The sequence below is a fragment of the Mycotypha africana genome (genome assembly GCF_025528875.1).
Source record: "Mycotypha africana strain NRRL 2978 chromosome Unknown BDF20scaffold_2, whole genome shotgun sequence".
Classification (NCBI taxonomy): domain Eukaryota; kingdom Fungi; phylum Mucoromycota; class Mucoromycetes; order Mucorales; family Mycotyphaceae; genus Mycotypha; species Mycotypha africana.
Window position 1 is genome coordinate 1,750,207 of NW_026515726.1, and position 24,748 is coordinate 1,774,954.

Consider the following 24,748-nt stretch of genomic DNA (forward strand, 5'->3'; position numbering starts at 1 on the left):
CGTGTTGAAAAATCAGAAAAAAAAATCCAAAAAAAAAAAAAAGAATTTGAAATAAATAAATTAATAAGTGTTATTTGATGAATAATATATAATATAATAAATGTGTGATTCTCTTTCTTATCCATCTAAAACTCGTGCATTTGATAGAATGCATGTCTTTTTTGTCTGCGTCGATATCGGCGGAAGAGCCAAATGCCCACCACGATACAAAAGAATCCAAACACAATCGACCCTACAGAGATGCCTGCTTTCGCACTCACACTGCTGCCCGCTTTGCGCACCATCGTCCGGCGGTTGGCATTGCTTTGAATCGTGCATCTGGATTGGTCAAAAGCAACAGAGGCCATCATACGGTTATGGCAGCTACCCTCGTCTTTCTCTGTCACCGCTGTCCTTCCCTCGAAGCCCGTGATCCATACAGGAAATGTCTGTGTTGTCTCTATCACATACTCAGGATGTAGCCAATGGATCATGTCCAGCAAGGCCACATCAGGACGTGCGTGGGACCTTTGATACCAGTCTATGATGTAGACATAAAAAGCATACTACATAAGCACTCTTTGTATGTCTGCCTGCCTGCCTGCCTGTCTGTCTGTCTGCCTAGCTCCCTTTCCGTAGCGTTAACCCTACCTGAATTTCCATTTTTCTGTAATCGATGGACTGTATACACTTGCTTGTTGGTAATAGCCGCTATTGTTTGAATGGGAGGACGATCGCTCTGTGAAAAAAACTCGGCATTGCCAGCGACCCAAGCCGAATAGTCCACACGGACAGCACTCTGGTCCACAATGACCTCCGCCCCTCGTAGCGCAATCGCCAGCCCAAGTCGATCCCTCGTCTCCTTGGCGTTGAAGGTATCGTCTTGTGCTGCATTCGTAGCCACCAGACGGCCCCCCGCATCTTGCACCAACTGCTGGTAGTAAGCGTCACTGTGCACCGTGTACACAGAACGAGAAGGCGCATAGTCTGTCCATGCCACAGGCACAGCCGCCTTGTCCGTCGACTGCATCAAACCCAACACATTGTCTCGGTGGCAATGGTAATTGTTGGCCAATTGATGATAGATCGAATACGCCTTGACCTCCACATCAAAAAACGCCGCCACGTACATCAACCAGCTGGCTTTCTGAAGCGGTGAAAGCCTATCGTCATGCCCGGAAAAGCTGACGTACTTGGCTCCATACACATCTTGTTGAGAAAACACCATGTCCGGTACCGTCGTCGCCGTGGTATCGAGGCTGTGGCTGCTATCCACCATACAGGGTGAGGTGATATTCGTCGTATCGGTTTTAATAATCGTGTTTCGTAAATCCAACAACTATCGATCCCGCCCCCACACACACCCCCAAAATAAAAATAAAAACAACAGATATTACAATCAAACCAACATGTAGACGCATCCTTAAAAAAGAGAACTGTCACTTGCCTCAAGAAAGGGAATCACAGCATACGTATCTGTCTCGACGCTGATGTTTTGGACAGGAATAGAAACGCTCGTAAAAGAGGCACATTCTTCCGGTGTGGATTGATCAAAGCCCACGAGACAATACACCTTGGAGGTGATGGTATTGGTCACAATTTTATAGTAATTTTTATATTCAATGGTGAATCCGTCATGCATGTCTGCAGTTATCGTCGTCTTGAAATCATAGCGATCGACACGTTGGTCAAACGTACTCGTATCAGTGTCTTGTTGTTGCTGACATGTGACACTTGACAGGAAACGAGTGGCAGCTAGAAAGAAAAAAAAGGAGTGCTTATTTATCAACATCAAAACGAGGAATGAATGAATGAAAGGAAAGAGAACAAAGCTGTTGATTATTTCACTAGAGAGAGAGGCCTGATCTCTTTTATCAACAATTAAAAAAAGGACACACGGACAAATGCCTCTATCGTTGTGCAACCCACATTGTGCATTGACTTTTTCGTCCATTCCAAGAAAATGGGTCATATGCAGTTGCCATTCATGAGGTACAACAGAATTTTTTTTTATCAGAGTGCGCATGGGTACGTTTGAACATACAATCGCGACTTGCATAGTCACTTCGGTAGCTTTGTCCAGGCAATGCTTCCATCCATACTGCACACGCAGAAAATGGTATAAATACATTGTCCCTTAGAAAGTATAAATACGTATTCCTAGATAGCAAACGTTGATGAATACGACTGTATTTAATCAAAAGCATGCTTGCTTCCAGACAGAAATAACTTTTTTTTTTTTTTTGGATCGCCTTTTTCTTTTTCGTGATAAATATCGACTCTACAGCGTTTGTTCAAAACTTTCGAAAAGTTGGATTTTTCAAAGAGTCAGATGAGGCACAAGTTGGACCCTTCCATTATTTAAATGCTAGCTTGTTGAAACAAAATCGAGTTTTCTTTACAAAACGTCACAACACAACACAACACAACACAACGCAAAACAACACAAACATGAAAAGCTCTATCTCTATCATCTTCCTGGGTCTCTTCGCTAGCCTCCTTCAACTCGTTTCGGCTGCTGATATCGCTCAGGAAGCAGGCAACAAGGACGTCGTTCACGAACAGCAATTGGGTCTGGTACCGATGCCTCTTCCACCCCTCCAACCTGTCCCACCCGTTACCCCTAATGTTCCTGTACCTATCCCACCTACTATTTGGCTGCCTATCTGGAACCCAGAACCTGCTCGTCCTGTCCTTCCCATTCCACCCGTACCTTCCTTGCCATTGCCTCCTGTAACTCCCATCAGTCCCATGCCTCCCATGCCTGCCATGCCTCCTATGCCTCCCTTGATTCCCATGCCTCCCATGAGCCCTATGGTTCCTCTTCCACCTTTGCCTCCCATGCCCCCTATGCCTCCCATGATACCTTACTTGTAACTTTACTTCTACCCTTATACTACCGAACCGCTTTACAATCACCATAGTTTTTGTTTTTGGCGCTTCAAGTCATTTCTTTTTGTCCTTGCATTCAAGTCTTTGTTTTCCTTTTCTTGCTCGCCCCCTTCCGTTAGGTCCTCCTCGCTTTCATCCTTTCATTCTCTTTCCTTTTTTTTTTTTTTTTTTTCCATGGTTACATTCCAAGAATAAAATGCATCTTGTTTTTTTGTTGGTAGCCTCATTCTTTTTGATTCATTTCATTTGCTGACCTAAAGGACCAAAAACCTTCAACATGATGGATGGCTAGGTCCACTACCGTTTCAAATGTCTTTTCGCGTCCCTTTTTTGATCCCATTTGAATGACCACTCTGCGAACTTCGTCAACAGTACAGACTCCGCCATAAAAGTAAATGTCCAATTTGCTTTCATGTTGTTTTACTGTTTTGCTCTTTTCCCCAACCTAATGAGTACTTGTGTAGAATGCGGTGCGTCAGTAGCCAATCTCTACACACAGTACAGTAAAGACAATATTCGGTTAACCACTTGTGTAAGCAATGGACTGCATCATTCTTTGCCTTTCGTTCTTCTGCTCATCATTCAACCTATCCCTTCCGCGCATAGGATAATTGTAACCAGTTTGCAGACAAGTACATTGAACACGACTTTGTCATCATCTTTATCGACATGCTGCTTCACAAACCACAAGTGTACCGACATTTACTCTTTAACCGAATCACAGAACAAAAAGGAGTGGAGGTTTGCATACGAAATAATAGAAATCGAGAAATAATAAAAAAAAAAGCAGGATATCATAAAAAAGCGGATGGTGTTTTCTGAGACATTGATTTTTGGTTAGCCTCATGTCGTTCGCTTTGCTATATTATTGATTTTGTTTGAAGTCTGTGAGTTGAAAAAAAAAAAAAAACATTGTGTCGTTTTTTCTCGCTTTTTTGTTGAAGGCTGACATTTCTGTGCTATGGCGAACACCAGACATTAAATGGTTTCGATTGGAGCGATACAATACAATGGAAGCGTCCTCCTCTTTTTTTCACCAGCCACTGTATTTTCAATATCTGTATATCCTTACACTATGTATCTTGGAGTTTATCGTTTTTCATTTTACCATCCATATGGTCATAAGATGGTATTTTCGCAAAACGAAGCATAGGATAAGGTAAACATAGAAAAAAAAAAAAAAAAGAAAAAAAAAAGAAAACGAGAGGATGTCTTTCTGTATCGTCCATTAATGATGATGTTTAGATATAATTATATTTCTATGGCGTTAATTATATCCAGCTTTGGTAAAATGTTACTGATACTGATGGTGATTTGGGATTACAAGCAGTTGGAATATTCTTGGCTTGTGAGTATCCTTGTGTTGGCATCCAATACGGAAGCATTATCAGGTAAGGACACGCATCGCACCGCATCCCAACAAAAGAGGACCCTTTTGGACTCAACCCAACGCACTCTTCACGTTGTTAGTTTATTCAAATATACCCTACTTCCAAACCCTCTGTATCATCTTGTTTGGCATATTTTGCCGAATCGTATCACAATTTCTGTTTTTCTATACCACCTCATTAACATCCACCACGAGTACAGCATTCACTGATGTCTCCAACTCGATTTGGATCAATATTTAGAAATAGTGTGATTGGCGAAAAAGATGGCAGCAGTAATAAAACGGACAAAAAAGTGGGCTCCTTCTTTGGATACAAAAGAAGAGGCGCGGTATTTCGGCTTGGAAGTGAAATGCATAAAGTGGATGATTTATTCTAGAGATGTAACATGCAAAAAATAGTAGTAAAAAAAAAGAAAGAAACAATAAAGAAAGAGAGAGAGAGAGAATGTAATGGTATGCTTCATAGTGAGTAAGGCAAAAAGGAACTACATTAGGATCCTACGAGGGATCCTTCAAGGGAACACTCCTTTAAAGAGTGGAAAACATTTCGTGATATTTGGGTAATGGCCAGTATTTATCAGCCACAAGGCGCTCCACTTTATCACACAATTCACGCGCCTTCTCGATAGCAGGAGAGATCTTATAACAAGCATGTTCAGCCGCCTTTTCAGGATCTTCGATGGGTGCTTGCTCGTTCAACAACTGATCCAATTCCTCGGAAATATCCTCCAAATCACTGCACAGTGGGCTCAACTGAGCCAACCATTTCATCTCAGGGGCGGCTTCCGCTCCAATCTGTTTCAAAGCAGCCGCTGATTCGGAAAGTTCACGACGATAACTGAAAGCAGCAGGGAGAACGTGCTGTACTAAAAGGCCCCACAAAGTTTGTGCCTCGATGATGATCTCCTTGGCATACTTTTCATTCATAATATGGAAACGAGATTCCAGCTCGGCCTGGGTAAAGACACCCAAACGTGTCAACATCTCAGCATTGTTGGGTGCAAGGATACGCTTGAATGCTTCGGGACTCTTGACAATGTTGGGGAGACCTCTCTTTTCTGCTTCCTTGACCCATTCTTCAGCATAGTTGTCGCCTTCGAAACGCACCTTTTTGGTCAGGGTGATGTATTTGCGGATGACGGCCAGGATGTCCTCTTCACTGGCGACGGCCTTGTCGCCCATTTGCTTCAAAAGATCCTCCTTGATCTCCAAAAGAGCAGAAGCAACAGCCGAATTGAGGACCGTGACGGGGAAAGCAGGCGATTGTTTGGAGCCCACAGCACGGAATTCAAACTTGTTGCCAGTGAAAGCAAAAGGAGAAGTACGGTTACGATCGGTCATATCACGGTTCAACTTGGGCAAGGTGGCCACTTTCAAGTCCAGGGTAGTGCCTTGCACACGCATTTGTGTTGTCGTTGTACCAGCCACCGCTCTATCCACAGCACGGTTCTCCTCAATCGCATCCAGGACTTCTGTCAATTCAGAGCCCAAGAAGACAGAGATAATAGCAGGAGGAGCTTCTTGAGCGCCCAGACGATGATCATTGGAGGAGGAAGCCGCTGTGGTACGCAAGAGATCGCCATGGTCCATCACACCTTTCAACACAGCGACCAAGAAGAGCAAGAAGCGATAGTTCGTCTCGGGTGTCGAAGAAGGGCTCAATAAGTTCTCGCCACGATCCGTCGAAAGACTCCAGTTACAATGCTTACCCGAACCATTGACGCCCTTGAATGGCTTTTCGTGGAAAAGACATTTCAGCTTGTATTTGTGGGCCACGCGGTGCATCACATCCATGGTAATGAGGTTGTGGTCGACGGCGAGCATCGCCTCTTCAAATATAGGTGCAGCTTCGAACTGACAAGGAGCCACTTCGTTATGACGTGTCTTGATCGGCACACCCAATTTGGCCAGTTCCAATTCAACTTCACTCATGGCAGCCAACACACGAGTGGGTATTTTACCAAAGTAGTGATCTTCGAGCTGTTGATGACGAGCTGGAAGACTGCCAATTAAAGTACGACCTGTCGTCTTTAAATCGGGTCGCAGAGCGTAGAGTCCTCTGTCGACCAAGAAATATTCTTGTTCCGTACCAAGCGTTGTATAAATATTTTGAGCACGAGGATGATCTATAGACACATCATGACATATCATAGAAGAACAATAAATGCGTCTGCGTCAATGGCTGATCGGTAAGAGAAAAAGACCTTTTTTTTTTTTTTTTTTCCTTCTCATTACCTTCGCTGGCAGGTTCAATAAGATTAAGAATATCTAAAGCAGCTTTGGAGATAACCGATGATGAACGTAAGAGAACAGTTTTCTCGTCAAGAGCCTCACCGTTGTATGAAATAAATACTGAAGGAACATAAAGGACTCTTGTACCATGAGGACCGTCTTGAATAAACATAGGGCTAAGATTCAAGATGAAATAAGATAAATATGCGTTTTTGTTCATTTATCGATGCACTATCTCTTCTTGTTCCAACACACACACTCATATACATATAACCGCTGATCAATTTTTTAATCCCTTTTTTGTTTTTCAAAAAAAAAAAAAAAAAAAAAAATTAAAAATTTTTTTTACCTCTTTGTATCCCATACTGTATATCCACGAGCTTCAAAAGTTGTACGCATGCCACCTGAAGGGAAGGAAGAAGCATCAGGTTCTGACTGACATAATTCTGATCCAGAGAAGGTCTCGAGTGCGGATATCTGAAAATAACGACATTCTTATTAAAACACGGCTGTGCTGAACGTGTAAAGAAGAAGAGCAAACTTACTTCAGCAAGTCCATTGTCAAATGTAGTCTTCAATGATAAGAAGGAATCGTGCTTTTCGGCAGTAGTATCATTTAAGGGTTGAAACCAATGAGTGAAATGAGTAGCATTATGCTCAAGAGCCCATACTTTAGCAGCATGAGCAATAGCATCGGCTGTCACCTTGTCTAACGTGTGGCCACCTTTTAATTGTTGACGGAAATTTTCAAATACAGGCTTGGGAAGGCTCTTGGCCATCTTTTTGATACTAAAGACATTGGTGCCAAAGATGTCTGACATAGATTCGTGTTTGCCGGAAGCATTCTTGGGAAATTCAATTTTACGGTTGGCTCTTCCATAGGCACCACTTATAACATCAATACGTGCTTGTTGAGACATCTTTTGTTCTATTCTCCAAATGTCAGATTTAGTTAAATTAAAAGTGAAGAAGAATAATAATAAAAAAGTAACGTTCCACACGTTTTTTTTTTTTTTTTGTTCTTTTTATTTATTTTTTCGGGGATTCATTTTTTCTTTTACGTGTAAAAAATTCCCCTATCATGGCTTATATAATAAAGCTTGTAAATAGAGTTGACATTTGTCTACATCAAAGAAATACAAACCATTTAACCATTTCCGAAATATACTACAAACCAACCTTTGATACAGCTTTTTTCTTTTTTTTTTTTTTTTTTTTCTTTGGATGAACTCGTATATGGTATACTTTGCTAACGGGAGACGTATCTATTAATCATTCGGTTATCGTCAAAGTAGCAAGCAGATAAAGTCATTTGCAAGGTTTTTCCTCTGCGGAAGATCTATTAGTCCACAATGGAAGTACTTCAGGCACTATACGCATTTATTCCTGATCGGGCAGGCAGATTTTACCCCTTTTCATCAGCCATTTCGCTTAGTCAGCTCAAACAAACGTTTAAGAAATAAAGCCTGACAAGCGATCCTTTAAGCCTTTCATATCGCGTCCGTCTGTGAATTGTAAGTAGTAGTACGTAGCAAAAATGGAAGGAAAACATGAATGGTATTGAATAGTAAACCACTACCATAATCCACGAAGCAATATTATTCCTCCATTTGGATAGCTTTGAATACGAAGGATGTGTGTTGTTAACAACACGTTTTGCACCTTAAAATAAATGAATAATAAGCTCCAAGACGGGCAAAATAAAACAGGCTGCTAAAAGTATCAAACCCTTTAAAGAGAAACTTCAGTTTGCATGAATCGCATCATGGGCTTATCAAGATATTGAGGGGCGAAAACCATGGAAGTGCATCATCCCTTTATATTAATTTCCGCGGGTCAAACGCGGTAGCAATCCATTCAGTCATACTGATGCCACTAACCCCACTCGCTACTCGACCCATTCTCTCAAATTGGCATCATTACAACACCTTTACAGTCCCGACTGGTTTCTCTATGAAAGAGCGAAATAGGGAACGCCAAGAAAAAATAAGACATTAAAGTACTGTTATATCTCCACAAAAAAAGTACATACATATCATTAAGCTAGCCAATCTACTAAGCTCGTTGAAGTTTTAATATTGGGATAGAATATGCCATAAATATAAGAATGAGAAAAGTCAAACAACAAATGTTAGCATTACAATTTAAATGTGAGGGGGTATACGAAATGATGAGCAGATGTCGAAGGCAGTTTCTATTTTACAAACAACGAATAGTCTGCTGGTGCTTTATATCTGTAACCGTAGTTCGCTTTTTGCTTGGTTCTACTTAATACAATCTTCCTGAGGAATTACTATAAGCGTAATTATTGTTCCACGTTCCTGGCGCGAAAGGCTGTGGTGTAGTTGGGAAAAACGGCTGGGGCGCGAATGAATCACGTGGATCAGTAAAAAATTGCTGCTGATAGTATGGGTTTTGGACATCTACTGCTTCAAACTTCATTGCTGGTGACAGCCTTTTCGGACTATCATAAGAAGACTTGTCATCTTCCTCGGAATCGTGTAAAGCAGCCGAATCAACTCTATTGTGACTATATTGCGGTTGTGAACGAGGCACGCGCATAGACATCATACGGCTCTTTTGTTGAGCATTTTCCATTTTCTCCCAGGGCTGTCTCGCGCGTCTTTCCTCCCTTGCTCTTCGCAGTGTCTTTTGTCGACTCCAACAGAGAACATAGAAAATATAGCCTATCAAGAGAGCGCCCACTACACTACCAATGACAGCACCTGCTATGTGTCCACCATCGAGTCGATGATCGTTCTTACTGAAATGACGTACAGATGCCGATGCTGATGCCGTGATCTGCGAAGAAGACGTTGTCCATGGCATGAGGGTTGTTCGTGTGATTTCATTGGGTGCTCGCGATGTCAGTTTTGAAAAATGTTTAGGCAAGTCTGCATTATCGTTATTGTTGGTGTTAACAGCAGTGTTACTATTGTCTGTGGAAACAGTAGCTGTTTGCTCAGCAGTGGTCGTGGTTGGGAATAGCTTCAAGGTTACACCATCTGGTGGTTCAGTGTTGCGACTGTCACTGGTCGAGCTGGTAGGTAGTGGTGTGTAAATATGGGGTAATGTAAAAGTTGCTGGTTTAAAGGTCGAACTTGTCGCTGTTGACATTCTTACTATGAACGAATGAACTATTGGAATTGTGAAAGGCAGTTGACATGACACTTGAGGGCGTAATTTAATTGGAAAAACAATTCACGCGATTAACATGTGTTTATTACAATTTAACTACAGTCTTCCGCTCTACCAACTGAGCTAATGCCGGGGACTGTAACAATGTTAACTATTTTGGATGAACCTGAATCAGATTTTGGAATTTCAAAATATCTTTTTTGGATGGGACAAGAAACAAAAACTAGACAGACTGAGTGCAGGGATCATGGGATTTCAAAATACTTTTACCATGATCACTCCTGCTTTGTAACGGGTGGATGCCTGTTCTTTAAGATTTCTTTGCCCAAATAATGTGTTCAATTGACAAAGACGACGACATCAATGCCTTTCACCATGCATGTGCTGCTTTCAAAACTGCGTGATTTCAATTCCAACAAGATGCCACCATACAATTTCTGTAGCTCTATGAAATGTATCCTATACTTGAGCCATTTTAAAAAAAAAAAGGTACACATATAACGGCCAAAAGGGTCCGTGCGTTCAGTTCTGTTCTAGAACGTGAAAAAAAGGAATGGATACGCCTGAAGCCTTTTGAAATGTTATGACGTGCAAGTATTTAATAGAAGCTCTGAGTCTGACGGCGTACAGCATTACTTCAATTTAATGAGCAACCATGTTTTGAATTTTTAGCGCTCATACTGAGCAAAACGTCAAATTCTCTGAGAATATATGTTATAAATACGGGTATATGAGTTGTGCTCCCTGTTTGTTATGAACGCTTTTTGCCTTTCTTCTTTCTGCTTTGTTTTGGGCGCGGCGCTACTTCCACACTTCCGCCTTCCAAATTAGGATCATCTTGTACTTTCTGTCTTGCCTCTAAAAAGAAGGTCATATCTCTTATTTGCTCTTTTAAATTGTCAATCATACTATCTTGTTCTGTAAGCAACCTTAATGCTTCGTCATTTTTGGCAACAAGTGTGTTTGTTTTTTCTTTCTCCAAGTCTAACTTTTCTTTAGCCGCATCATACTTTTGTTTCCATGCTTCAACGTCGTTTTCTTCAACGTCTATCTGTCGAGTCATAGTTTCCGACTGCTTCTCCATCTCGACGATACCCGTTTCAAGTACCCGATTTTCCTTTACGAGCATGTCACTTTCTGTAGACAATGAAGAAAGCAGGCTTTCCATATCTGCTATTTTAGTCTCAAAATCGTCTATTTGCGTTTCATAATACATACGTTGAGAATCAAGCTGTGATGTCAATAAATAACTGTACTCAATAGACAACGCCTCTAATTTCTCATTGTCAGAAACTTGGCAACCATTCTCTCCGTCAGCTGGAACCTCCACTAATTTTCCATCTACGGCATTTTGGATTAACCGGTGTACGTAACCATCACCTGCGTAGTCCCAGACGCGTTGTGTTTCGATTTCCAAGGAGTAAATATGCTTCGTCTGCTGATAATGCTCATAAGCGTGCGCATTTTCATATCTTCCACAGCCAATATACCCACAGATTAAACAGATCCACAAGTGCTGCGATGTATTGCATATTGAGCATACGTTGGCTGTAGTTTGTGTGGCTGATAAGAGCGGTAAAGGGGGTCGTTGTTGCTGGGCTAGTTGCGTTGGTAATTTGTCTAATGCTGCAGTTGCTGTATCAATACTGTGATTCATCAACACAATAGAAGCTTTGCCGTTATTGTTATAGGAATATCGGCAGACAGGACAACTTCCATCATTCCACTTGGACAAACAGTGGCAATGAAACGTATGTTGGCATAGAATGGTTAATAAACTGGTGGTTTTCTCGTCCATAGGCTCTAAACAGACTGGACAATTGCATTCATCGTATGTTTGTTTTTTCTTGGTATTCGAAGCTGTTTGCTGTTCCTCGAGTAGAGCAAAAGAATAAGAGGGTATAATGATAGAATCAATCTCTATGGTTTCGATGTAGACTATCTGGCATTTTTCGGGCTAACATTGCAAATTGAGTTAAGAAAGAGGTACCGTTGACCGAGAAATATCAGTATAACAACGCTGATCATTTTACCTCCATTGAGCTAAAGAGTCGGTTGTTATATTGTTTGAAATAGTTGTCTGCTGAATAAGGATCGCGAAATTTCATCAAAATCATATAGAAATCGGGCCTAGTATTATCACAACTAAGAAAAACTGGATAAGTGGAATTGCAAACTGGTTATTGTCCTCTTCTGCTGTCCTTTCTTACACTTCGATATACCGCATGACTCTGTAATGGCTCACAAACGGATCCACAGCTGCTACAAACTCGAGAAATTCAGAAATGGCCAAGTGAGATGGGATGCTGTAAGTACATAAGATAGTCTTTGGTTGATCTCCAAATATTGTCAGCGCAGTAACAGCATCAGCCGAACTTGGGTTCTTTTGCGTCGAATGAGAAGTAGGATTTCCAACGTCTTTGTCATTTCCGTCAGCAGCATCAGTATCTATACTATGTTTCACCTTAAGTATCGCATAGGGATGATCACCCTTTGTAACCGTGGGGGAGATTAAAGCCACAGGCGGTCCTTTGTGCGTTGACATACTATTTGGAAAATAAGAATCCCAACAATTCATGCATTTTTTACTTTGAAATCTTTTTTATTTTTCGAACTCCTGTGAAAAGCACACTGCCCTCAGCTTTTCTTTTTCGAGCCAGCTACGTGAGTAGATTATATCTTATTTAGCAACTGTATTTTGTTGAGAGGGACTCATGCGTTGAGCTACAGTAGTGTGATTTACTAAAATGGCAAAATCCGCTTATAACTTTTGCGGGATGACACTATCATGGCTTTTGAGGAGTATTAATAGATAAAGTCTGTACTTTGCCAAGAAATTTACCTCGATAGCCTTTATACACGGGGAAGGGCAATCATTTTGAAACATTACAATTTTCCTTTCAACAGCACCAAAAAGAATATAGAGAAGGACGAGGAACAGTCAGGAAGCGTCTTTCGGCGCAATATATCTTGACTGAACTGGCAGCAATATTATAGACTGTCACGATACTTAACGCTCACTTGTTCTAACTGGCCGATCAAGATGCCCGACCGCTACAGAATATACACCATTCTCCAGATAGAGCAATTAAAAATGGCATAGCTTCTTCCTATCGTCTTTATGTCTTTCAAAGCAGCAGCATGTCATACAAGGTTAAAGACAGCCTGCAGTGATGGTAACCATTCGCCGCAATGGCTATACCACGATAGCAATTAGTTGAGCGAATTACAAATTTAGAGAAAGAAATAGTTGATCTGACGAATTAGTATGTTGATATTTTCGTGCTGATCAAAAGTACTTCAACGTATTTGGAAATATAATTGATTTGATGGCTGAAAGACGAATAATTTCGCGTTATGGGCTTGACTGGAAATTAGTTGAATCAGTGAGAAACTCCTTATATGCTGTGTTTATTTTAGTATATTTGTAATGCTTTGATAGTGATGATTTTACAGTAAAGAGATATGGTCAAGAGATACAGTTTTGTTCAAGTAGAGTGAAATTATACAGTTTCTGGTTTATTCAGCATATTTAGATTATGGTGACAAAAAAAAAAGTCTAGTAATGGCAATACCAAGTATGCTCCTACTTTAGTTGTTGATACTGATACTATGCTTTAAAGTAAGAAATGATATAGGTATGTCATCATCATCATTCTCTATATGTCGAGTTTGCAATTGCTCCTTCACTTTTTCTTTGTATTTATCAGCAACAGCCTTATGAAAATCGCGGTCATCTAAGCCTACTTCTTTTTCTTTATTAAGAATGCCATTAAAAGGCGACGATGGTGTTGATTCTTGACTGGCAGATGATGGTTTTAAAAAGCCTATTGGAATATTATCGTCGTTATATGTGCCTCCGTTATTCTTTTTGAATTTCTTCGCGGACGTTCGTTCGAGCCGTGCCTTTTCTGATGATATATTGAACTTGTGAGAAATTGAAGGCAACGGCTCTTCTTGCGCTCTTCTTCGTAATTCATCTTGTTGAAGTCTGGTGGCTTTCCTTAAATCATGTGCAGAAGCGAATTTTCGTATCCCGTTACTGTGGCCATTGTTATTGCTGCTCATGCCTAAGCGTGGTACAGACGGTACTTGGGCATTTCGCTGATTCGTTGAAGCAGAAGCTGAAAATGCAGGTTTGAATGGTTTGCTTTTACTGCTGCCGCTGCTACTACTGCTATAAGAGGGTGAAAGTAATGGTAAAGAATCGGTCAATGAAGTCAAGGGTGAATTGCCACATAATTTATTCAGTGCTTGTTCTCTCTCTTCCAGTAGCCGCGTTGTTGAACAATTTGGATCACGATTTACTGATTTTGATCTACCCCGATTAGCACTCCTGCTACTGCTCTTTCCATGCTGATTCACTTGCCGTTTCGCTAGCCGTGGTTGTTCATTATTAGAGCTAGGGTAATAATGTTGTGGCGGTAATGGCGCCTTTCTGAGGATGTGATGTGTATTATTGGGTGCCGTTGTGTTAAGAGGGAGAGGCACAATACTCGCATGCGTTGAATGTGAATAAGGGTTAAAATGCGTATCGTTCAGCATAGAATTTGCAGGAATGACTGCAGATGAACCAGACCCTAACTGATGATATTGCTGAGGGTGGATCAAAGGCTCAGGTTTATTTTTGCGAAATAATTTCAATAACGGCTTGGGCTTTTTCGCTAATGCGTCTGCTTGGTCAATAGGACTGTAAGCTGCTACAATTGATGTCATTTTAAATATGATGTATGGTTCTATCAGTAAGGAACAACGTTAAAGAAGATAAAAGGAAAGAAAGAGAAGCAGTTACACAACACTAAAATATATAGCATTGATACAGAATAATTTAATAAATTTCGTTCTTATTGTTCTTCTTGGAAGAGAAAGGGAGAAGGGGGATGTATCCATTTTGTATTTATTTTGTGTATGCCTTGAAATACATGCTTCGTTACTCTTTATTGGCAGGTAGTAATGTTAATTCTTTTTAATTTATGTAATTGATAACCTTATTATTACACTTGAGTTAGCTAATACATCACTGCAATTCCCATTACTGTTATTAGTAGAAGGAAGATTATTTTCGCGACTCCAACCAAAGCAAACTTTCTACGTTGCGCGCATTTTGTTTCGTTAAAAATTATGAAAGAATTCCCGAATATCCCTTACTTTTCTGTGTTTCTCAACATGATAAAAAGGAAATTACACACAGTAATAGTACACATGGCATCATTCAGAATGCAAACTAAAGCTTATTTGATAAGGTTTTGGCGGTTTTAGGTCTTGACGCAGCAACGGCACTATTTGGCGGATCAAAGAATTAGCGTTCGATAATTATGTTTATTCCCAGAAGATTGATCAGCGGCTATAGCAGTGTAGTAACATTGACAGCGGTCTATGCTATTGCATAGGCCGACGTATCGCTAGTTATGACTGAATCTTATGGACTATGGTGATTTATCGTTACCTTAAAAGTGTAAAGGTTATATAGATTGTTACCGTCTATTATCCTTTTTTTTATTGAATTGAATTCATTTTCTCAGCTTTAAAAGGAATGCTGCGCTTCTTTTATGGTTTACCATTATACAAAGGAGATAAGTAAGAAAGCCTATCGATGACATTTCGTCCAACTGCTGAATGACCTGTTTCTCTTCTGTCTCCTTATTTCTTGATATGTAGTTTCGGACAAGAATTGAAGAAATTCTACCACATTTTGTTTAAAAGTTAGGGTATAACTACAGAATAATACGTCTTTTGCTCTTTCAAAGTTGCATATGTTCCCATACGACTAAAAGACGTGGCTCGCTTTCTTGGTGATACACTCAATTTCTTTTTTAAGTCCTATTCTGTCTGGTGCCTGAGTTAAACTAGCCAATCAAATGTTGGTTACTGAAAGTATTCACTTTCCCGGAGACTCTTTAAAGAAGAATTAGGGGCACTGGGGCGTTTGCAGAGAACCTTTCTAATGACTAACTTATACATATTATTGCTGCTGTGTACTTATAACCTTAATAGTTAGCTTCTTGTCCTTCAAACAGCGTAGCAAATCCAGTGTCCCACTTTTTACACTAATCAACTTTTCCCGCATTCTCTTCTTTTCATTACTAAAGGATGGGAGAGCAATTACTTCCTTACGAAATTCTCCATTGCTCCAGTTGGGATGACAATTTTGGGCCCGATCAGTTATCAAAGGGAAGCAGCAACACTTCCTCAATGTTGGCTACTTCGAATAGTGCGCCGACCAAACTTGTAGGCTGGCAAACAGCACGGTAAAATTTTCATTCATGTTGTTATATTTTAAAACACAAATAACCAAAGCACTTTATGTCATAGGTTCCCTGAATATCCTCAGGATCTAATAATTCAGATTCTTTCGGGAGTCTCTTTCGTTTCTAAAATTCAAATATTGTCTCATCAATTTAAAATCGCAACCAAGGTTGATATTTACATTGGTCTGTTAAAAGACGGGCATGATCTATTACTGCAGCAAACCAATGGTAATTCTATTGGCTTGACAACAGAAAGTAACCATATTAGTGATGAGAATGATGATGAAGAGGATGTTGATAATATGGTAATTGAATTTACAAGACTAGGGTAGGAATATATACAATATTCGTCATTCACTCTAATTTTATGAATGCTCTTTGTTGTCTAATTCTTTTTTCGCGTTCTTTCGGCAGGCATATTTACTTTGATAACAATGCCAAGGCTCAATTTCGTGCAAGAGAGCTTAAGACGATTAAAATCAATATGAAAGCGGAATATATCCGTTTGGTGATACGAAATTCTCATAAAAATAGCTTGAATACGTACAATCAGGTAATAATAGTAAAAGAGGAGCATCCTTTTCGAAGAGGATTTATATTGTGATATTGACATGTATACATGCATTTAGGTTGGAATGCTCAATTTAGATATTATTGGGACCTCGATTGCTCAAGAGCTGCAACAGGAAATGGTAGCAGCAGAGAATTCCAATACTACACAGGTAAATATTATACATTGTGGAAATTCTGGTGTATGCGTTCAATTGCCGAGGTAGCTCTTCTTTATGATTTTTTGGTTATATTTATGCCAATTTATTGCATTAGCCAAATCTTATGGATAACAATAGCATCCTCAGCTCTTCTACTCGACGTACCAGTATCTCCAGTAGTCAAAGCCAATGTAATGCTCGCAATATGCATACGTGCAGCAATATTGAAAGAGAGTTCCAGCACTGGTATACAGCTTTATCAATTGCAGAAGAGGAAGCTGTGAAAGGAGAGTGCTATCAGGAAGCAAAGCTTTACAAAGAGCTGAACGATAAGTTAGAAACTCTCAGAAGAATTCTGTCTGATTTAGAAATAGGAAAACGACACGCTGTGGAAACAAAGGATTATGATGAGGCAGAAAAAATCAAGGTTAGTAATATCTTTTAATTGCTATCTTCACAATGATAAAATTGAAGAAGTGTTCAAACAGTGCTTGTTTCTTTTTTTAGGACGATATAAAAGTAATGAAGCAAAGTTTTGAAGGAATGTTAGCGTCTGCTAATATTCATATAACGGAAGAAGGACAAGTTGTGCACAATGTAGCAATTGCTAAGCCAAAAGATGCTGCTGATCAAAATGATCTATTGCTGTCTGCATCTTCCTTGGCAATAGTCGACAATACTGGTATGGTATGCGAATCTGAAACAGCAACACTATTAAACAAGCAACAGCAACAGAGCTCTTATATCAATGATTTGATGCCATGTTCTGGCGATGATTGCATACTACCCGCAGATATAGTGGAGCGTATCGGGGAGGAGGACCGCGCCACTTACACCCTACCCATCAAAGTATTTGGTGAGGACCTTGTATCCTGCATATTGAGCTTCAAGGCTAGTACCCGACTTCAAGGCCTGTCCGTTATAGAAGCTTTATTAAACAACGACAACTTCATCAGCAAAGAAAAAGATAACGATGACTTTATTGATGCTACTTATATGTTAATCAAAGAAGCCATTTTAGACTCAAGGGAATCCGTAATTACACTGACTTTAAGGATTTGGCAACAATTATTGCAGCAGAAAAAGCAGCAACGATCGACTTTAAGTGATCAAGTCACATCCCGAGCATTCATGAGTCTTTTGAATCGTTATACCTCTACTGTATCAGCAACGAGCGATATCAATAGCAATTCAATAATTCGACAGATGATCGCAGATTTCGTGATCACGTTTGTCCGTTTTCATCCTGACTACCTAGCGAAAGTCATTAAAAAACCGAATCGTATCGTACATTCTTATAGAGAAGCTAAACTACGTGTAGAATTAGTCAAATCAATAGTTATGGCATTAGGTGTATCTACACCTTTTGACAAAACTACTATGATTGGTACAAACAAAAACGACGGAGCACAAAGTAGCAAAAAAGGCTTGCAACTGCATAAACAGATGGTCCCTTTAAAACCGTTGACGGATTTTTTCATGGCATACCTTAGGCATGAGCATGACGTTGTCAAGCAAGCAGTTTTGAGCCTAATTGTAATCGTTTGTAGCGAAGTAAAAGCTGAAGCCGTAGCTCACACTTTGGACGACTCTGCAAAAGCGAATTTGACGGAGGTATGTTTTTGAGTAATGACAAAAGAGCATCCTATATGTAATAACGTTTTCTTTTTCTTTTTTGGTTCCCTTCACTGTAGGTTCTCAAAAAATATGAAAAGGAATTTTCATATCGAAACAGCAACGCTGAAAAGAATATTGAGATGTTGAGCAAAAAAGATAGAGAAGTATTAGAGGAATTACGGTCTCTCACTATGCCTGGAGGAGTGAAGAGATTGGCAGTTGCGAAACGCAAAGAAACAACGACAGTCAAAAAGGCTACACCGTCAGTTGCATCAACGAATAAGCCATCGACAACAACAGTGGCAAAAAAGTCACTTGTAAGAAAGAAAACAGGTACGGCTGTTCTGAAAGAAGAAAAGAAAAACAAAAAGGTCGTCCAAACAGAACAGCCTCAACAAATGCAAGCCGAACAAGATATCAACAACAGTAATTTATGCATATTCTGTGAAGAAATCAATCCTAAATTCAATGAGGAGTCCCTAATTAAGCATTATTATAACGAATGCCCGGCTCTCATTAACTGTACATTATGTCAAATGGTAATCTCAATTACAAAACTGGAAATAGAAGGACTTGATTCTAACGTGCCACTTTCGTTTACAACTTTTTTTAACAAAAAAAAAAAAAAAAAAAAATAGATTACAGAAATATCAACTTTGAAAGAGCATATGCTTTTGGATTGCGAAAAACGCCATTTGGTGAAAGAGTGTCTTCGATGCTGGCAAGCGATCCCAATTGATAATTGGGAGCATCATGCGAACAAAAATGATTGTCCAGGTAAATAAGTGTACTAACATCAATATCTGCCTAATGCTAAAATAATTTCCATTCCCTTATTAACAATTGAACAATTATCACTATAGTCTGCGATGCTGATAAGTTTTACTGCCCACTTTGTTTGATGATCATTGAGCCGTCAAATGATGCAGGTTGGAAAGACCATTTGTTGATTGAAGGTTGTTCGGAAGTGAAAAAGATAAAAAGAGGATTGAAATAAAAAGCTTTTGCAAGCATTTCGTAAGTAATTATATCTGATAAATGGAGCCACTCCAAATACTGTAAGTTTTAAAATTGTATAGCAAGAGGAAAGGCTTACTAGTGGCCGAAGTTACTATATTCACAACTCTGTACGTACAGTAAAATACCATAGTTCCCTTGTGAGGTTCTTGCCTTAGTTCTTAACGTCTGTTATAATGCGAGATCGAAGTATTATCTTTGTCTATGTAATCGTACGACATTGAGCTTGTTTTCTGAATTTACATAGTTTGCTTTGAGAGGCCCCTAAGTTTGTCGTCGCTTGAAGTCTATACTATAGTTTTTTCATATTTTTCACTTAAAAATTGTGCATTTAGTAAAGCAACGCAGACCACGTTAAGATTGTTGGGAATCTTTTGAAAAAACTACAGTATACATAATCAAGAGCCATAGGAGCTATGAGACTTTTTTCTTCAATTAAAGCACAGGACAATGAGTCTTTAAGCTGCAGCTCGTCTGGATTGAAAACGAGGTTCAAGAATCCCCCACAGATGCAATATCGGCGTATATTTAGTAAGTGCTCAGCCTTTAGTGTATGCGGTTTAGATGTTTGTAATAATTGAACGCAATTTAATTGGAAAGATATACAGTAAAATAACCTATAACTATCCGAAGCACCGGTAAAATAGGCAGCATTTATTGGTGGTGCAGCGAACTAAATAAAATTACGGATAATCAATCTTGACATTCAAAGTAAAAATGATAAGGGTTAAGATGCATCCTTAAGGACGATTACTCGAAAGGTTCAAGTATCTTTTGAACGCAATTGCAGGACTCTTTTGTTGAAGTAATAGATTAGTCGCGGACAGTTTAGACTTTGGAAACATTGATCTAGAACTTTAAGGGTCTAGAATTTCCAGAACCCAACGATCTGACGGTCTCAGTAACCTAATTCTCATTGCTTTAAAGTCTCAAAGCTCAACTGAGATCACAATATTTCTCTATCTTCTCCAACTAGGATTATACTGTTATTATATGAACATAAGATATCAAGGTATAGCAATTTGATTTTGGCTTATTGGGATCTTAATGGATATTGTAATATTAGAGTATACTATTCAAAGCACGTGTTGAGAGGGTACTACTTGTCGAAGCAAATCCTCAACTGTTGAAAACACAACTATCTTTTTCAAGATGCCTTAATAAATACAGTAATCCATTACTTTTAACGAGCCTATATTTCTGTAAAACGTCTCCACTTTTACAATTACTATGAAACTAGTTCGACAATGTGTAAATTTTGTCAGCTATTTCAACTGAAAGCAAAAGTGTCCACTGACAAAATCCGAGAAAAAATTCATGCGATTTTATGCCCTGAATATATTGATCGTATTGTAACTGTCAAAAGCTGAAAATAACCTTTCGCTCAGTAAGAACTACGTCAAACATGAAGATCATTCCGATAATTCCGTAAACAAGCTGTTGTACTGCTATTTCTTGTCCAAGTGACAACCACTAAAACAAAACAAAGACCTCGTCTCACATAGTTTTCTGCGAGGAAGATATGTCGAAAACGTTAGGGTTATAATCTCAACGAAATGAACCAGCAACGTGGGGTGGGGGAGTGGAAAGTGTAATGTTCGTTGAAAAACAGCAAAGCATCGATTAATTATAAGCGCTGGTGTTAGGTTACAGTGATAAAGTCATATTTTTTTTCACCCATTTGTCAACCTTTCGTATGGTTCTGCTTTGACTAGTCTTTACCTCTTCCACTATGTGTTTATCTGAGCTGTAAGCGATCAGCCTGTGGCGACAAGTATCGTGCTACCTTCTAATAGATTAGATATGACTGAGTATATACAGATTAAAGGTTTTTTTGGTTTTTTTTTTGGTTTACTTCCAAATGACAATTTATTATTTGATGTGAAAAAAGACCTCGAATAGTTAAGTGTTTAGATGCGAGAAAAGAAGAACTGTGGTCTAGTTCGCAAGTGATGCAAGAATTTTGACGCAAGGCACTTAGCTTGTGTCTTGGTGGGATAACGGTCCTGTACTTTCACAGCAACTCTCCTCTCTAAACCGTTGTATTATCCTTGCTTTGTGCATGACACTTTTGTTTTTGTTTGAATTTAGGTACGAGTTAATCAACGATAATATGAAAACAGAAATGTATGGGAGTGCTTCCCAACACTCTTCAAACTGATAATAAGCGGGAGATTAAAGACATTGCAGCACATGTTAGCTTTTTTTGTTAATTACAGTATACAGTGACATTTCCAAAGCCTTTCAAAATAGTTCCCACCAATTCTAGAGTGTAAAGCCAGCCGCTGAGGTATCTACAGATTGAGCAGGATGTGCCAAACAATTTTAAAACACCTTAAATAACCAGAAAGTAAAAGTGACCCTACACAAAAGACTAAGAAGACCATTGTGAAGGGCAACCAACGACAAATTGAAGGACGTAAATGGGTAACAAATGACAGAGGCCAACACTAACTAGCAAAACGTTAACGTCGGCTGCTACATGCACTACTAAGCTCTATATTGCAAAAATGATTCCGTCCGGATTCGAACCGGAGACCGCCTGTGTGTTAGACAGGCGTGATAACCAACTACACCACGGAATCTGGTATATTTTAATAAGCTTAAAAATAAATGACATAGCAGTAGTAATTAAAAGTCCATCACGTTATCTGTTGAGTCGGAAGTGCAAGTGCGGGTCGATCATGTGTGTACCCGGAGATTATATTCATTCAAATTAATTCTAATTAAGTATTTAAAGGAACTAGATCTGAATAAATAAACGAGACCTTTTCCTGATCAACTAAAAAGCACTATAAGTTTTGTTAGAGAATTTATACAACCCTTTCACGATATTGAGCATACCAATTTTGTTATGCCCATATAGGATGTCCTGTTAAGATAGTTTAAACGCAGTCACACGACTTTATTACATAAGCAGGCTATGATAAGTAGCTCATGAGCAAAATCGGACGTTGAATAATTTATGTGGAGGAGTATATAAATCTGATTAGAGGTGAAATGATGATCGAGGCCTTTTCCGGACATAATAAATTGTACTATTGAAATACATTTATATTCCAAGTGACTGGAAAATGTTGAAATAATAATGAGTTAACAATGCAGCATTCGGTCAAAGATGCCATTTATTGTTGTAAGTATTTATCCAGTTGGAGTCTGTCAGAGCTTCATGAATTGGCTGATACTTTCATCGAAATAGTTCATGGTAAACATCAAATAAAAGGACTGTTCCGGACCAATTGTTCAACAAAAAGAAGACATGATGATGAAAGTTTTATAAAAAAAAAAAAAGAAAAGCTAATAATGGGTTGTATTAATATAAAGGGAGGGAAAAGGCGAAGGGAAATATATTCTGTGTGTACCGCGAATTACGATGCAAGGTCGCGTTTATCTGTTTTAAAAAATTTCAGTTCCAAGTGCGCATAGTCATGTAAAAGGTAGTTAGAAATTGAAACCTCCTTGTGGCACATCTTGCTGGAAACTAAACTGTCCTTGTTGTTGAGGTTGTTGTAGCTCGTCCGTCATTTCCTCGCCATCTTCCTCATTGAAATAACGATCAATAATATGGTAGGCTTTCTTGTATACTTCTTCATTTTGATGTTGTTGCAATTGATGGATCAACTCCATACCTCCACATTCTTCGATATATAAGGCATAACGGTTCATACCCTCAGGATCATTGGGACGCTCTTGCTCACCGATTTTCAGAATATTATCTAACCCATCCAAAGCCACTTGAACTATTCTATTATCCATACCGGTCAGCACATCACACAATGGCTTAATACAGCCTGCGGCAACCATGTAATGAATCTGTTCAGGCTTGTTGATACCGCCACTGGTGGCATTCACAATAGCCCAACAGGCTTCTTTACGTGTTTTGATATCAGCTGTAGCCAAAATATGGATCAAAGGGGGGATGATACCTGATTCAATCACAGCATCAATTTGTTGTGTGTTACCGGCTGTGATGTTAGAAATGGTCCAACAAGCTTCTTTACGAATTGCTTCTTTGTTACTGCTTAAGAGAGAGTTCAAGGCAGGCAATACACCGCAGTTGATGATAACTTGAGTCTGTAAATCGTCACCTGTAACAATATTACCTACGGAACGTAAAGCGGGTGTTTGGACACTAGTAGAAGGGTGCATCAGCAATTCCACTAAACGACGGCAGACGCCAGACTCAATCACAGCTTGAATACGATCATTCAGACCATCAGATAAGTAAGAGATTGCCCAACAAGCATCAATCAACACTTCTTCATCGGTGGAGTAGATCAACTTGGCTAAAATCGGAAGAGCAGGGCTAACCATTTCCCAAGCAGGTTGAGGATTCTTACCACGACATAAGTTGGACAAGGTCCAGGTGGCATTACGTAGCATGCTTAGCTTGTGCTGTTCGTTCAAAATGACCAATAAAGGGACTAGAGCGCCTTGATCCAAAACATAATCACGGCACATAGCACTATCACCAGCAATATTACCTAAAGCCCAAACAGCCTGATAAAATAGGTGAAAATTTCAATTTCTGTTTTCTACTATTATCCAACCATTATCCTCTCAATACATACCTGCTCTTTAACATCAAGAATGCTGCTGCTAAGTAATTCAATAAAAATAGGAACAGCGCCAGCTTCGATAACTTTTTCTGTTTGATCCGAGGAACCAGAAGCTATATTTGTCAAAGCCCAAGCGGCCTCAAACTAATTAAAAAAACAAAAGTCTAATTGTCAAAAATACGCAATTTAAAACACGGTAGATAACGTCTTTTGAATGTTACCTGTAATAAAGGATGGTTTGATCTCAAAAAGTTAACGAATTTGGGGACTACGCCTGTAGCAATGACTTCCTTAATGGGTGGGTTTCTTTCTTTTGAAAGTAATTTTCTGAATTTTGTGGTGGCATCGTATTGTTTTTCAACGTCGTGCGAATTGACGTTATTGATAAGTTCCATCAACGTAACTTGTAACTGCAAATGCGAATAATAATTGAGTGTTAGCGCAATTGAGGGATTTGATAGCCAACCGTCAAGCGTTTTCCTTTTATGCCTTCGTCTACTACATTGACACACTTACGTTATCATCGTCTTCTACCTCAATGTCATCCTCGCTGTCTGACATGGACGCGGCAGTAAGGTTCAAATTACGACGCTTGGAGAGATTTTCTTCACGCTTTTGCTTTCTGATTTCAACTTGGTGCTTCTGTCGACGGTTTCTGACAGATTCGGCACCGAAAGTGTCCTTGTTTTTGAAAGCACTTTTTCTTTCTGCTGCTGTTTTATCCATATTTTAATCTTTTATTTGTCTGGAAACGACTTTGACTATTGTACAAAAAGAAAGTAATGAATAGAAAAAAGAAAGAAAAGCTCAAAGAAAGAGAAAAAAAAAAAAAAAAATTATTTTCACTGGGAACGAAAAAGGCACGACTACCGCCAAAATCAGAGTCTGAAAAAAAAAGAGCCCTTCTATAGTTGATTGGATTGCTGTGTTCCTTTTTGTATTTGGCTGCGCATACGTCACTTATTT

General features: G+C 39.3%; 9 protein-coding genes and 1 non-coding gene across 10 annotated transcripts; 2 read left to right on the forward strand and 8 right to left on the reverse strand.

The window, feature by feature from the left end:
• Window positions 1-16: 16 nt before the first annotated feature.
• BDF20DRAFT_852824 (uncharacterized protein) lies at window positions 17-2,405 on the reverse strand. The gene is made up of 3 exons (XM_053080104.1): window positions 1,427-2,405; window positions 631-1,318; window positions 17-520 (listed from the first exon to the last, which is right to left on the reverse strand). Exons 1-3 carry the CDS (start codon window positions 2,108-2,110, stop codon window positions 126-128), a joined length of 1,767 nt encoding a protein of 588 aa, XP_052939280.1. The 5' UTR covers window positions 2,111-2,405; the 3' UTR covers window positions 17-125.
• On the reverse strand, window positions 2,226-3,092 carry BDF20DRAFT_295434 (uncharacterized protein). The gene has a single exon (XM_053075128.1). It carries the CDS (start codon window positions 2,899-2,901, stop codon window positions 2,341-2,343), a length of 561 nt encoding a protein of 186 aa, XP_052939281.1. The 5' UTR covers window positions 2,902-3,092; the 3' UTR covers window positions 2,226-2,340.
• A 216-nt stretch (window positions 3,093-3,308) lies between these two features.
• On the forward strand, window positions 3,309-4,766 carry BDF20DRAFT_852831 (Arv1-like family-domain-containing protein). The gene is made up of 6 exons (XM_053080105.1): window positions 3,309-3,403; window positions 3,478-3,612; window positions 3,713-3,758; window positions 3,847-4,030; window positions 4,117-4,262; window positions 4,342-4,766. Exons 1-6 carry the CDS (start codon window positions 3,320-3,322, stop codon window positions 4,500-4,502), a joined length of 756 nt encoding a protein of 251 aa, XP_052939282.1. The 5' UTR covers window positions 3,309-3,319; the 3' UTR covers window positions 4,503-4,766.
• Window positions 4,623-7,485, reverse strand: BDF20DRAFT_852838 (uncharacterized protein). The gene is made up of 4 exons (XM_053080106.1): window positions 7,039-7,485; window positions 6,843-6,970; window positions 6,497-6,669; window positions 4,623-6,387 (listed from the first exon to the last, which is right to left on the reverse strand). The coding sequence occupies exons 1-4, from the start codon at window positions 7,411-7,413 to the stop codon at window positions 4,790-4,792; spliced, it is 2,274 nt and encodes a 757-aa protein (XP_052939283.1). The 5' UTR covers window positions 7,414-7,485; the 3' UTR covers window positions 4,623-4,789.
• A 1,276-nt stretch (window positions 7,486-8,761) lies between these two features.
• BDF20DRAFT_832802 (uncharacterized protein) lies at window positions 8,762-9,610 on the reverse strand (the record flags this gene model as incomplete). Its single annotated transcript, XM_053078572.1, has 1 exon — window positions 8,762-9,610. The coding sequence occupies one exon, from the start codon at window positions 9,608-9,610 to the stop codon at window positions 8,762-8,764; it is 849 nt and encodes a 282-aa protein (XP_052939284.1).
• Window positions 9,611-9,996: 386 nt separating this feature from the next.
• On the reverse strand, window positions 9,997-12,520 carry BDF20DRAFT_295627 (uncharacterized protein). The gene is made up of 3 exons (XM_053075129.1): window positions 11,854-12,520; window positions 11,665-11,776; window positions 9,997-11,588 (listed from the first exon to the last, which is right to left on the reverse strand). Exons 1-3 carry the CDS (start codon window positions 12,207-12,209, stop codon window positions 10,383-10,385), a joined length of 1,674 nt encoding a protein of 557 aa, XP_052939285.1. The 5' UTR covers window positions 12,210-12,520; the 3' UTR covers window positions 9,997-10,382.
• A 702-nt stretch (window positions 12,521-13,222) lies between these two features.
• Window positions 13,223-14,347, reverse strand: BDF20DRAFT_832804 (uncharacterized protein; the record flags this gene model as incomplete). The annotated part of the gene is made up of 1 exon (XM_053078573.1): window positions 13,223-14,347. The coding sequence occupies one exon, from the start codon at window positions 14,345-14,347 to the stop codon at window positions 13,223-13,225; it is 1,125 nt and encodes a 374-aa protein (XP_052939286.1).
• A 1,374-nt stretch (window positions 14,348-15,721) lies between these two features.
• On the forward strand, window positions 15,722-19,203 carry BDF20DRAFT_910460 (uncharacterized protein; the record flags this gene model as incomplete). The annotated part of the gene is made up of 9 exons (XM_053083709.1): window positions 15,722-15,879; window positions 15,944-16,207; window positions 16,294-16,432; window positions 16,509-16,601; window positions 16,705-17,016; window positions 17,097-18,203; window positions 18,284-18,745; window positions 18,845-18,983; window positions 19,070-19,203. 9 exons carry the CDS (start codon window positions 15,722-15,724, stop codon window positions 19,201-19,203), a joined length of 2,808 nt encoding a protein of 935 aa, XP_052939287.1.
• A 2,531-nt stretch (window positions 19,204-21,734) lies between these two features.
• Window positions 21,735-21,808, reverse strand: BDF20DRAFT_t34. Its single transcript has one exon. It is a non-coding gene; the product is annotated as a tRNA-Val (tRNA).
• A 688-nt stretch (window positions 21,809-22,496) lies between these two features.
• On the reverse strand, window positions 22,497-24,579 carry BDF20DRAFT_952626 (armadillo-type protein). The gene is made up of 4 exons (XM_053084887.1): window positions 24,299-24,579; window positions 24,004-24,192; window positions 23,795-23,926; window positions 22,497-23,723 (listed from the first exon to the last, which is right to left on the reverse strand). The coding sequence occupies exons 1-4, from the start codon at window positions 24,506-24,508 to the stop codon at window positions 22,665-22,667; spliced, it is 1,590 nt and encodes a 529-aa protein (XP_052939288.1). The 5' UTR covers window positions 24,509-24,579; the 3' UTR covers window positions 22,497-22,664.
• Between the last annotated feature and the right edge of the window lie 169 nt (window positions 24,580-24,748).

Bases quoted from the DNA above. Each gene is read 5' to 3' on its own strand.
- BDF20DRAFT_295627 (XM_053075129.1), bottom strand. From the start codon at position 12,209: ATGAATTGTTGGGATTCTTATTTTCCAAATAGTATGTCAACGCACAAA. The intron at 11,777-11,853 runs GTATATCGAAGT...AGTTTTTCTTAG, and splicing joins AGCCATTACAGAGTCATGCG to TTGTGATAATACTAGGCCCG. The intron at 11,589-11,664 runs GTAAAATGATCA...TTGCAATGTTAG, and splicing joins GACTCTTTAGCTCAATGGAG to CCCGAAAAATGCCAGATAGT.
- BDF20DRAFT_852824 (XM_053080104.1), bottom strand. From the start codon at position 2,110: ATGTATTTATACCATTTTCTGCGTGTGCAGTATGGATGGAAGCATTGC. The intron at 1,319-1,426 runs GCAAGTGACAGT...CGGGATCGATAG, and splicing joins CTGTGATTCCCTTTCTTGAG to TTGTTGGATTTACGAAACAC. The intron at 521-630 runs GTAGGGTTAACG...TCTACATCATAG, and splicing joins ACAGAAAAATGGAAATTCAG to ACTGGTATCAAAGGTCCCAC.
- BDF20DRAFT_952626 (XM_053084887.1), bottom strand. From the start codon at position 24,508: ATGGATAAAACAGCAGCAGAAAGAAAAAGTGCTTTCAAAAACAAGGAC. The intron at 24,193-24,298 runs GTAAGTGTGTCA...TCGCATTTGCAG, and splicing joins AGGTAGAAGACGATGATAAC to TTACAAGTTACGTTGATGGA. The intron at 23,724-23,794 runs GTATGTATTGAG...CTATTTTATCAG, and splicing joins TTCTTGATGTTAAAGAGCAG to GCTGTTTGGGCTTTAGGTAA.
- BDF20DRAFT_852831 (XM_053080105.1), top strand. From the start codon at position 3,320: ATGAGTACTTGTGTAGAATGCGGTGCGTCAGTAGCCAATCTCTACACA. The intron at 3,759-3,846 runs GTGAGTTGAAAA...GGCGAACACCAG, and splicing joins ATTGATTTTGTTTGAAGTCT to ACATTAAATGGTTTCGATTG. The intron at 4,263-4,341 runs GTAAGGACACGC...TCACGTTGTTAG, and splicing joins CAATACGGAAGCATTATCAG to TTTATTCAAATATACCCTAC.
- BDF20DRAFT_295434 (XM_053075128.1), bottom strand. From the start codon at position 2,901: ATGGTGATTGTAAAGCGGTTCGGTAGTATAAGGGTAGAAGTAAAGTTA.
- BDF20DRAFT_852838 (XM_053080106.1), bottom strand. From the start codon at position 7,413: ATGTCTCAACAAGCACGTATTGATGTTATAAGTGGTGCCTATGGAAGA. The intron at 6,670-6,842 runs GTAAAAAAAATT...CTTGAATCTTAG, and splicing joins ACAGTATGGGATACAAAGAG to CCCTATGTTTATTCAAGACG. The intron at 6,388-6,496 runs GTAATGAGAAGG...ATGTGTCTATAG, and splicing joins TATTGAACCTGCCAGCGAAG to ATCATCCTCGTGCTCAAAAT.